General features: G+C 40.0%; 1 protein-coding gene across 1 annotated transcript; it reads left to right on the top strand.

Moving 5' to 3' along the window:
* The first annotated feature begins 7,287 nt into the window (after positions 1 to 7,287).
* Positions 7,288 to 8,827, top strand: LOC124284506. The gene is made up of 2 exons (XM_046720592.1): positions 7,288 to 8,320; positions 8,613 to 8,827. The coding sequence occupies exons 1-2, from the start codon at positions 7,958 to 7,960 to the stop codon at positions 8,733 to 8,735; spliced, it is 486 nt and encodes a 161-aa protein (XP_046576548.1). The 5' UTR covers positions 7,288 to 7,957; the 3' UTR covers positions 8,736 to 8,827.
* The last annotated feature ends 3,394 nt before the right edge of the window (positions 8,828 to 12,221 follow it).

Below are 12,221 nucleotides of genomic sequence, written 5' to 3'. Positions count from 1 at the left end.
GCATGGTTCTGTATCTAGTGGTTGTCTGTTTGGTATGGTTCTGTATCTAGTGGTTGTCTGTCTGACCTGGTTCTGTATATAGTGGTTGTCTGTTTGGTATGGTTCTGTATCTAGTAGTTGTCTGTTTGACATGGTTCTGTATCTAGTGGTTGTCTGTTTGGAATGGTTGTCTGTTTGGTATGGCTCTGTATCTAGTGGTTGTCTGTTTGGTATGGTTCTGTATCTAGTGGTTGTCTGTCTGACCTGGTTCTGTATCTAGTGGTTGTCTGTCTGACCTGGTTCTGTATCTAGTGGTTGTCTGTTTGGTATGGTTCTGTATCTAGTGGTTGTCTGTCTGACCTGGTTCTGTATCTAGTGGTTGTCTGTTTGACATGGTTCTGTATCTAGTGGTTGTCTGTTTGACATGGTTCTGTATCTAGTGGTTGTCTGTTTGGTATGGTTCTGTATCTAGTGGTTGTCTGTTTGGTATGGTTCTGTATCTAGTGGTTGGTTTGAATCTGTCTGTTTGGGTATGGTTCTGTATCTAGTGGTTGTCTGTTTGGTATGGTTCTGTATCTAGTGGTTGTCTGTTTGACATGGTTCTGTATCTAGTGGTTGTCTGTTTGGTATGGTTCTGTATCTAGTGGTTGTCTGTCTGACCTGGTTCTGTATCTAGTGGTTGTCTGTTTGGTATGGTTCTGTATCTAGTGGTTGTCTGTCTGACCTGGTTCTGTATATAGTGGTTGTCTGTTTGACATGGTTCTGTATCTAGTAGTTGTCTGTTTGGTATGGTTCTGTATCTAGTGGTTGTCTGTTTGGTATCTGTTCTGTATCTGTATCTAGTGGTTGTTCTGTTTGGTATGGTTCTGTATCTAGTGGTTGTCTGTCTGACCTGGTTCTGTATCTAGTGGTTGTCTGTTTGGTATGGTTCTGTATCTAGTGGTTGTCTGTTTGGTATGATTCTGTATCTAGTGGTTGTCTGTCTGACCTGGTTCTATATCTAGTGGTTGTCTGTTTGGTATGGTTCCGTATCTAGTGGTTGTCTGTTTGGTATAGTTCTGTATTAGTGGTTGTCTGTTTGGTATGGTTCTATATCTAGTGGTTGTCTGTTTGGTATGGTTCTGTATCTAGTGGTTGTCTGTCTGACCTGGTTCTGTATCTAGTGGTTGTCTGTTTGACATGGTTCTGTATCTAGTGGTTGTCTGTTTGGTATGGTTCTGTATCTAGTGGTTGTCTGTTTGGTATGGCTCTGTATCTAGTGGTTGTCTGTTTGGTATGGTTCTGTATCTAGTGGTTGTCTGTCTGACCTGGTTCTGTATCTAGTGGTTGTCTGTTTGGTATGGTTCTATATCTAGTGGTTGTCTGTTTGGTATGGTTCTGTATCTAGTGGTTGTCTGTCTGACCTGGTTCTGTATATAGTGGTTGTCTGTTTGACATGGTTCTGTATCTAGTAGTTGTCTGTTTGGTATGGTTCTGTATCTAGTGGTTGTCTGTTTGGAATGGTTGTCTGTTTGGTATGGCTCTGTATCTAGTGGTTGTCTGTTTGGTATGGTTCTGTATCTAGTGGTTGTCTGTCTGACCTGGTTCTGTATCTAGTGGTTGTCTGTTTGGTATGGTTCTGTATCTAGTGGTTGTCTGTTTGGTATGGTTCTGTATCTAGTGGTTGTCTGTTTGGTATGGTTCTGTATCTAGTGGTTGTCTGTGTGGTATGTTTCTGTATCTAGTGGTTGTCTGTTTGGTATGATTCTGTATCTAGTGGTTGTCTGTCTGACCTGGTTCTATATCTAGTGGTTGTCTGTTTGGTATGGTTCCGTATCTAGTGGTTGTCTGTTTGGTATAGTTCTGTATTAGTGGTTGTCTGTTTGGTATGGTTCTATATCTAGTGGTTGTCTGTTTGACATGGTTCTGTATCTAGTGGTTGTCTTTTTGGTATGGTTCTGTATCTAGTGGTTGTCTGTCTGACCTGGTTCTGTATCTAGTGGTTGCCGGTTGTCATGGTTCTGTATCTAGTGGTTGTCTGTTTGGCATGGTTCCGTATCTAGTAGTTGTCTGTCTGACCTGGTTCTGTATCTAGTGGTTGTCTGTTTGACATGGTTCTGTATCTAGTGGTTGTCTGCCTGACCTGGTTCTGTATCTAGTTGTTGTCTGGTCTGTGGTTGTCTGTTTGGTATGGTTCTGTATCTAGTGGTTGTCTGTTTGACATGGTTCTGTATCTAGTGGTTGTCTGTCTGACCTGGTTCTGTATCTAGTGGTTGTCTGTTTGGCATGGTTCTGTATCTAGTGGTTGTCTGTTTGGTATGGTTCTGTATCTAGTGGTTGTCTGTTGTGGTATGGTTCTGTATCTAGTGGTGATTCTGTCTGACCTGGTTCTGTATCTAGTGGTTGTCTGTTTGGTATGGTTCTGTATCTAGTGGTTGTCTCCGTGGTATGGTTCTGTATCTAGTGGTTGTCTGTTTGGTATGGTTCTGTATCTAGTGGTTGTCTGTTTGGTATGGTTCTGTATCTAGTGGTTGTCTGTTTGGTATGGTTCTGTATCTAGTGGTTTGTCTGTTTGGTATGGTTCTGTATCTAGTGGTCTGCCTGTCTGGTATGGTTCTGTATCTAGTGGTTGTCTGTTTGGTATGGTTCTGTATCTAGTGGTTGTTCTGTTTGGTATGGTTCTGTATCTAGTGGTTGTCTGTTTGGTATGGTTCTGTATCTAGTGGTTGTCTGTTTGGTATGGTTCTGTATCTAGTGGTCTGTCTAGTTTGGTATGGTTCTGTATCTAGTGGTTGTCTGTTTGGTATGGTTCTGTATCTAGTGGTTGTCTGTTTGGTATGGTTCTGTATCTAGTGGTTGTCTGTTTGGTATGGTTCTGTATCTAGTGGTTGTCTGTTTGGTATGGTTCTGTATGGTTCTGTATCTAGTGGTTGTCTGTCTTTGGTATGGTTCTGTATCTAGTGGTTGTCTGTCTGACCTGGTTCTGTATCTAGTGGTTGCCTGTTTGTTATGGTTCTGTATCTAGTGGTTGTCTGTTTGGCATGGTTCTGTATCTAGTAGTTGTCTGTCTGACCTGGTTCTGTATCTAGTGGTTGTCTGTTTGACATGGTTCTGTATCTAGTGGTTGTCTGTCTGACATGGTTCTGTATCTAGTGGTTGTCTGTCTGACCTGGTTCTATATCTAGTGGTTGTCTGTTTGACATGGTTCTGTATCTAGTGGTTGTCTGTTTGGTATGGTTCTGTATCTAGTGGTTGTCTGTCTGACCTGGTTCTGTATCTAGTGGTTGTCTGTTTGGCATGGTTCTGTATCTAGTGGTTGTCTGTTTGGTATGGTTCTGTATCTAGTGGTTGTCTGTTTGGTATGGTTCTGTATCTAGTGGTTGTCTGTTTGGTATGGTTCTGTATCTAGTGGTTGTCTGTCTGACCTGGTTCTGTATCTAGTGGTTGTCTGTTTGGTATGGTTCTGTATCTAGTGGTTGTCTGTTTGGTATGGTTCTGTATCTAGTGGTTGTCTGTTTGGTATGGTTCTGTATCTAGTGGTTGTCTGTCTGGTATTGTTCTGTATCTAGTGGTTGTCTGTCTGACCTGGTTCTATATCTAGTGGTTGTCTGTTTGGTATGGTTCTGTATCTAGTGGTTGTCTCTCTGGTATAGTTCTGTAACTAAAGTAAGGCCAGAAATGCTTGGAAAATGTTTTTTGGCAATTATTTGACAATGGTTGATATTTCAAATTCAAAATTCATATATAATCATTTATTCCATCTCGACCTAATATGACATATGAGTAATCACGATGTACCATTCCCTAATCATAATGATTACTCGTAAAATATCGAAAAAGTTATACTTATCGAAAAACAATACTGCGGCCCACCTGGCAGGCAGACAGGGTGACAGCGTTCATGTAACTCACAGGCAGCGCATGTCAGGGACCGTCTCAAAATATCAAGTGTCAGTATTCCTGCTGGTTGAGGACTCTAGAGGAATTACAACAGGTGCAACTCGGCTGACGTTAACGCCGTCCCGCAGACGGTATTCGCCTTCGATTTGAAGAACGCGGTCTTCAGCCTGCCACACTTCTGGGGTAATTCTCGCAAAAGAAGCATACACAAGCTCTTTAACGTCTGAAAGCTTAAATGTGGTATTATTGCGAGCAAAACAACTCTCACAGTTACCCCAGATCAGCTCGATGGGATTGAGCTCACAGTGCCGTACTGGTATACGCAGAACTATGTGGCCTTGTTTTGCAGCTAGTTCGTCAGTGATGTACTGGATTGACTTTTCGTGCTGTCGGATTTTTGTCCATGAGCTGGGGATTTGTTTCTGATTGTCTGTAAGGCACGTTACAGGAAGTGAGAAAATCCAGCAACTGAGCCTAGGGTTTGCTCGTGGTGGGTGTGATGGTACCAGGGACACGCAGGTTATGGCAACTGGCGTTATCCAAAATGATAACGCTTGGTTCGTCCAGCTGCGGTAAAAGCTGATGTTCGAACCAATACAAAAATACCTGCCCATTCATTTCGCTATGGTAATCACCATCAGATTTCTTGGCCTCAAAAACAGAGTCGCAACCCCAAATCAGTTCCTTGCTACGGGTATCAGCATGCAAGATGATCAGGCGTCTACCTTTGCCTGATGGTAACACTGGTGCCTTAGAACAATCTGAAGGAAGCCGGTTGAGTGATTTTTATTACACCAGGTTTCATCAAGGTATATAATTTGAAAACCCAAATTGCGGTACTCTTCAACTGTTCTGAGATAAGCCGATCGCATGGATAGGATTGAGTACTTTTCTCTAAACACAGCTCTGTCATCTCCCCTTTTGGTGTACCTGAACCTCATTTCTACCAGAGCTACAATAAGTGTTGTTTTCGAGACATTTATTGTATCTTTGATCTCGTCTTGTATTTTAGCACACGTCGGTGGGACTTTGCGTTCATACAGTTAATAAACTGCACGGCGTATGACACCCTTATCAAAGCTATCCAGTTTGTGTTTCCTACCTGGTTTTGATTTTGACACGACCCCTGAGGTAACTGATTTGTTTACAACTTTGTACACCTGACTATATGTCAAATTAAGGGCTTTACACATTCTATAGTAAACCCTGTCATAGCTGACGAGAGGTTTCTCCCTTTGTTTCTCTAGTATGAAATACTGGTATAAATTCGAAATTAATTGTTCTGCAGAGATATCAAGTCGCATGTTGCCAGTTCAGTGCTCATACACGAAGTGAAACTTCTACGGGTGAACAAGATTATCTATGCAATTTGAATTAAGACGTTTGTATGTAATTATTTTGAATATAACTGCTACAAGAGTTCCATCTTTTCTCATATAGGTGTTAAAAAAACAAAACTATTTCCAATCATTCATGTAATTCAATTAGTTGAGACTATATGAAGAATTATAGTCTGTATTTCAAAACTACAGTTTGTACTTACAATATTTACAAATGTTGTTAAAACGTCACAATTTCCTCCTGTGAAGTCACCCCTCAAGTGCATTTTTTCATCTGAGCTTTAATATCCAACTAGGTAGAGTCGTACATGTATCATATTTGTACTTTTATCTTGTGTCAAATTCATCATATTGATATTGAAGCCAAAAAGCATTTTCCAAGCATTTCCGGCATTACTTTATTCATTTTTGCCTGGCATAGTTCTGTAACTACTAGCTGTCTGTCTGCTATGGTTCTGTAACTAGTGGTTGTATCTCTGGCATGGTTCTGTAACTAGTGGTTGTATGTCTGGTATGGTTCTATATGTAGTGGTTTTCTGCCTGGTATGGTTCTGTAACTAGTGGTTGTATGTCTGGTATGGTTTTATATGTAGAGGTTGTATGTCTGGCATAGTTCTATATGTACTGGTTTTCTGCCTGGTATGGTTCTATATGTAGAGGTTGTATGTCTGGCATGGTTCTATATGTACTGGTTTTCTGCCTGGTATGGTTCTATATGTAGTGGTTTTCTGCCTGGTATAGTTCTGTAACTAGTGGTTGTTTGTCTGGTATGGATCTGTAACTAGTGGTTGTATGTCTGGCATGGTTCTATATGTAGTGGTTTTCTGCCTGGTATGGTTCTGTAACTAGTGGTTGTATGTCTGGTATGGTTTTATATGTAGTGGTTGTATGTCTGGTATGGTTCTATATGTAGTGGTTTTCTGCCTGGTATGGATCTGTAACTAGTGGTTGTATCTCTGGCATGGTTTTATATGTAGTGGTTGTATGTCTGGCATGGTTCTGTAACTAGTGGTTGTATCTCTGGCATGGTTCTATATGTAGTGGTTTTCTGTCTGGTATGGTTCTATATGTACTGGTTTTCTGCCTGATATGGTTCTATATGTACTGGTTGTATGTCTGGCATGGTTCTATATGTACTGGTTTTCTGTCTGGTATGGTTCTGTAACTAGTGGTTGTATGTCTGGCATGGTTCTGTAACTAGTGGTTGTATCTCTGGCATGGTTCTATATGTAGTGGTTGTATGTCTGGTATGGTTCTATATGTGGTGGTTTTCTGCCTGGTATGGTTCTGTAACTAGTGGTTGTATGTCTGGCATGGTTCTGTAACTAGTGGTTGTATCTCTGGCATGGTTCTATATGTAGTGGTTGTATGTCTGGTATGGTTCTATATGTGGTGGTTTTCTGCCTGGTATGGTTCTGTAACTAGTGGTTGTATGTCTGGCATGGTTCTGTAACGAGTGGTTTTATGTCTGGTATGGTTCTATATGTAGTGGTTGTATGTCTGGTATGGTTCTATATGTAGTGGTTGTATGTCTGGCATGGTTCTGTATGTAGTGGTTTTCTGTCTGGTATGGTTCTGTAACTAGTGGTTGTATGTCTGGCATGGTTTTATATGTAGTGGTTTTCTTCCTGGTATGGTTCTGTAACTAGTGGTTGTATGTCTGGCATGGTTCTATATGTAGTGGTTTTCTGCCTGCCATGGTTCTGTAACTAGTGGTTGTATGTCTGGCATGGTTCTATATGTAGTGGTTGTATGTCTGGCATGTGTCTGCATCTACTGTTTGCATGTCTGGTAAGTTATGGTGTAAATACATGCAACAAAACAACAGCAACTTATTTTCTACCATTTTATGTTTCAGACAAGCGTATTTTTCAGTTAAGTAGCGACGATATGCGTGTCCCTGAAGATTCTGGTTATGACAGGTGTTTAGCAACCCATTCTTATCATAAGAGGTGACAAACGGGATCGGGTGGTCAGGCTCACTGGCTTGATTAACACTGTCATCGTATCCTAAAATCGATGAGTATGATGTTGATCACGTGATTGTCAGGTAAAACACTCGATAATTTACAGAACGACGTCGCATAGCAGGAATATTTCTGAGTGTGGTATTGAACAACAAAAAACAAACAACAAATAAAAAAAAACGATTGGCAAACTGTCGACAATCATACAAAATACAAGGTGCATTTGAAGTTTGAAAAAAAGAGGTCTTATGATTCATCATTTTTAGCTGTCTAAAAAACGAAATAGTCTTCAAAATTCTAAAACCACAATAATAAATCATGCGTGGGCGGACATATTTTTTATGTGTGCTGTAGAAGTGTACGATATGCTCAGTCGCCCTCCAACAATAGCGTCCGACACCCAAGCTAATGATCTGATATCACATAGCTGAAACATATGTGGTGGATCGTATGACCAACACAACACACGGGGCAGATCTAACTTCCTTGTGGAATAAAACTGAATGGACCACAAATGGGTTTGTCACTGAAATAACTCATAAAGTGTCAAGGGCTTTTGAAAATATTGTTAGGTCTGTCTTTGCACGAATCAACAGACCTAAGAGTGTATTGTGAAGGTGATTACCGCTCGACGCATCGGAGTATAAGTGAACAAAGACGTAGAACTTCCTCATTGCTTAAGGACTCCTGGTCTGGTTTTAAATAGAACCTACAGTTCTCTATATAAGGGAGGCTACTAGATGGCGAACTAGTGTTGAAATCAGCCAGATTCATGATCTGGAGGTGATCAAGATGATGGACTACAGGGATAAGTTCAAGGATGATGTGTTTGATAGGAATCAGCAGATGGATGCTGGTTCCTCGTGTGGTGATCTCGCCGAACCACGTGTGATCTCGCATTGTGCCTGTGAAGACTTGGACTCGGATGCGGCATGTTCTCTGTATTCCGATGATTCCGATGAGCAGGAATCCATGTGTGTGTTCACAGAGAATGGACAGAGTTATCACGCGAAGAACAACTATTCTACGTCACCTTTAAAATATATCGACGGTGAATTTTCGATTGGACTCAGGGAGACGATTAGTTCGTCGCCGGAATATTGCATTCGGAACTCTTTTGTGACTGGCGAAACAGCTAATCGACACAGCAAAACAGTCAGTTGTCCATCTTTCTATAAGAATTTTTCTTTTGTCTTTCTTGTGTCCATTTTGTCTTGTGGAATTGTTTGGGGGCATATTCGTACAACGTAAACCGCCTGACAAACGAAAGTATACACCCATGTTGGTTGCTGAGATGAAACGAACTAGAAATGGTTATTCGATTATGTGAGTGCGTGCGTGCGTGTGTGTTTGCGTGCTTTCATGAAGTTGCATATTGTCCCCAACATTTTCAGTCGGCATTTGGTTGCAGCGTAAGATGTGTGAAGAATATATTCGATCATTTCAGATGAAAGCTGCATTGGATAAGTCAAAACGTCGACGAAGTCGCATCCAGACCGTAGTCATCATAGCAGCATTTGTCCTCAGCAGCATTGTCCTCCTCTGTGTCCTCGTCCTGGCCCTGGTGTGAAGCAAGCCTCTTTCTCTTCTGACCGTGAACCAGAGATCCGCTAAGCCGTAAAAATAGACCTTACTTCAAAGAAGACTCATCTGAGATTATATTGTTGAACAATCTCCCACTCAATCTCAGACAGTCTTCAACTCTTGCCTTCTTCCAATCTCAGCTAAAAACCTACTTATTTAATACTGCCTTTCTAGAATGACTCTTAATACCCACACATATGTGCGCTTAGAGCATGCATTGAGCATGGATTAATGCGCTATATAAATTCATTATTATTATTATTATTATATATGGACAATCAGGGTTATATGATATGAAATATTAATACTTTCCCAACCGGAATAATACATATATACCACTGAGGTGATATCATCCCAGGACTGATCTGACACATACACACACAGGTAATTAATGAAGTACGATGTCGTAGATCTAAACCACAGATAAGACATTAGTCAAGGACTGACATGACCTATGTAAACCAAGGTGATGATATTAGACCATGTCTGATGTGACATATGTAAACCAAGGTGATGATATTAGACCATGTCTGATGTGACATATATAAACCACAGTGATGATATTAGACCATCTCTGATGTGACATATATAAACCACATTGATGATATTAGACCATGGATGATATGACATATATACACAGTAACGATATTAGACCATGTCTGATGTGACATATATAAACCACAGTGATGATATTAGACCATGTTTGATGTGACATATATAAACCACAGTGATGATATTAGACCATCTCTGATGTGACATATATAAACCACAGTGATGATAATAGACCATGTCTGATGTGACATATATAAACCACAGTGATGATATTAGACCATCTCTGATGTGACATATATAAACCACAGTGATGATATTAGACCATCTCTGATGTGACATATATACACAGTAACGATATTAGACCATGGTTGATATGACATATATAAACCACAGTGATGATATTAGACCATGTCTGATGTGACATATATAAACCACAGTGATGATATTAGACCATGTCTGATGTGACATATATAAACCACAGTGATGATATTAGACCATGGATGATATGACATATATACACAGTAACGATATTAGACCAAGGTTGATATGACATATATAAACCACAATGATGATATTAGACCATGTCTGATGTGACATATATAAACCACAGTGATGATATTAGACCATGTCTGATGTGACATATATAAACCACAGTGGTGATATTAGACCATGGCTTATATGACATATATACACAGTAACGATATTAAACCATGTCAGATGTGACATATATAAATCACAGTGATGATATTAGACCATGTCTGATGTGACATATATAAACCACAGTGATGATATTAGACCATGACTGATATGACAAATATAAACCACAGTGATGATATTAGACCATGGATGATATGACATATGTAAACCACATTGATGATATTACACCATGGATGATATGACATATATAAACCACAGTGATGATATTAGACCATGGATGATATGACATATGTAAACACCAGAGATGACATTAGTCCAGGACTGATATGACATATATAAACCACAGTGCTGATATTGGACCATGGCTGATATGACATAGATAAACACCTGAGATAACATTAGTCCAGGACTGATATGACATAGATAAACACCAGGGAAGACATTAGTCCAGGACTGGTATGACATAGATAAACACCAGGAAAGACATTAGTTCCAGGACTGGTATGACATAGATAAACACCAGGAAAGACATTAGTCCAGGACTGGTATGACATAGATAAACACCAGGAAAGACATTAGTCCAGGATTGTTTTGACATAGATAAACACCAGGAAAGACATTAGTCCAGGACTGATATGACACAGATAAACACCAGGAAAGACATTAGTCAAGGACTGGTATGATATAGATAAACACCAGGAAAGACATTAGTCCAGGACTGATATGACATAGATAAACACCAGGAAAGACATTAGTCAAGGACTGGTATGATATAGATAAACACCAGGAAAGACATTAGTCCAGGACTGATATGACATAGATAAACACCAGGAAAGACATTAGTCCAGGACTGGTATGACATAGATAAACACCAGGAAAGACATTAGTCCAGGACTGATATGACATAGATAAACACCAGGAAAGACATTAGTCCAGGACTGGTATGACATAGATAAACACCAGGAAAGACATTAGTCCAGGACTGGTATGACATAGATAAACACCAGGAAAGACATTAGTACAGGACTGATATGACATAGATAAACACCAGGAAAGACATTAGTCCAGGACTGATATGACATAGATAAACACCAGGAAAGACATTAGTCCAGGACTGGTATGACATAGATAAACACCAGGAAAGACATTAGTCCAGGACTGATATGACATAGATAAACACCAGGAAAGACATTAGTCCAGGACTGATATGACATAGATAAACACCAGGAAAGACATTAGTCCAGGACTGGTATGACATAGATAAACACCAGGAAAGACATTAGTCCAGGATTGTTTGACATAGATAAACACCAGGAAAGACATTAGTCCAGGACTGGTTAGACATAGATAAACACCAGGAAAGACATTAGTCCAGGACTGGTATGACATAGATAAACACCAGGAAAGACATTAGTCCAGGACTGGTATGACATAGATAAACACCAGGAAAGACATTAGTACAGGACTGATATGACATAGATAAACACCTGAGATAACATTAGTCCAGGACTGATATGACATAGATAAACACCAGGATAGACATTAGTCCAGGACTGATATGACATAGATAAACACCAGGAAAGACATTAGTCCAGGACTGGTTTCACATAGATAAACACCAGGATTAAGACATAGATAAAGTCCAGGGACTGGTATGACATAGATAAACACCAGGAAAGACATTAGTCCAGGATTGTTTTGACATAGATAAACACCAGGAAAGACATTAGTCCAGGACTGATATGACATAGATAAACACCAGGAAAGACATTAGTCCAGGACTGATATGACATAGATAGATAACATAGATAAACACCAGGAAAGACATTAGTCCAGGACTGATATGACATAGATAAACACCAGGAAGGACATTAGTCCAGGACTGATATGACATAGATAAACACCAGGGAAGACATTAGTCCAGGACTGATATGACATAGATAAACACCAGGAAAGACATTAGTCCAGGACTGATATGACATAGATAAACACCAGGAAAGACATTAGTCCAGGACTGATATGACATAGATAAACACCAGGGAAGACATTAGTCCAGGACTGATATGACATAGATAAACACCAGGAAGAAGACAGTAGTCCAGGACTGATATGACATTGGTGAAGGATAGATAAACACCAGGAAAGACATTAGTCCAGGACTGATATGACATAGATAAACACCAGGAAAGACATTAGTCCAGGACTGATATGACATAGATAAACACCAGGAAAGACATTAGTCCAGGACTGATATGACATAGAT

This window comes from Haliotis rubra, unplaced genomic scaffold (assembly GCF_003918875.1).
Source record: "Haliotis rubra isolate DU_JTF1 unplaced genomic scaffold, ASM391887v1 Scf11, whole genome shotgun sequence".
In the NCBI taxonomy this organism is placed as follows: Eukaryota; Metazoa; Mollusca; class Gastropoda; order Lepetellida; family Haliotidae; genus Haliotis; species Haliotis rubra.
The sequence above is the reverse complement of the archived record's forward strand: the minus strand, read 5'-3'. Positions and strand labels throughout refer to the sequence as shown.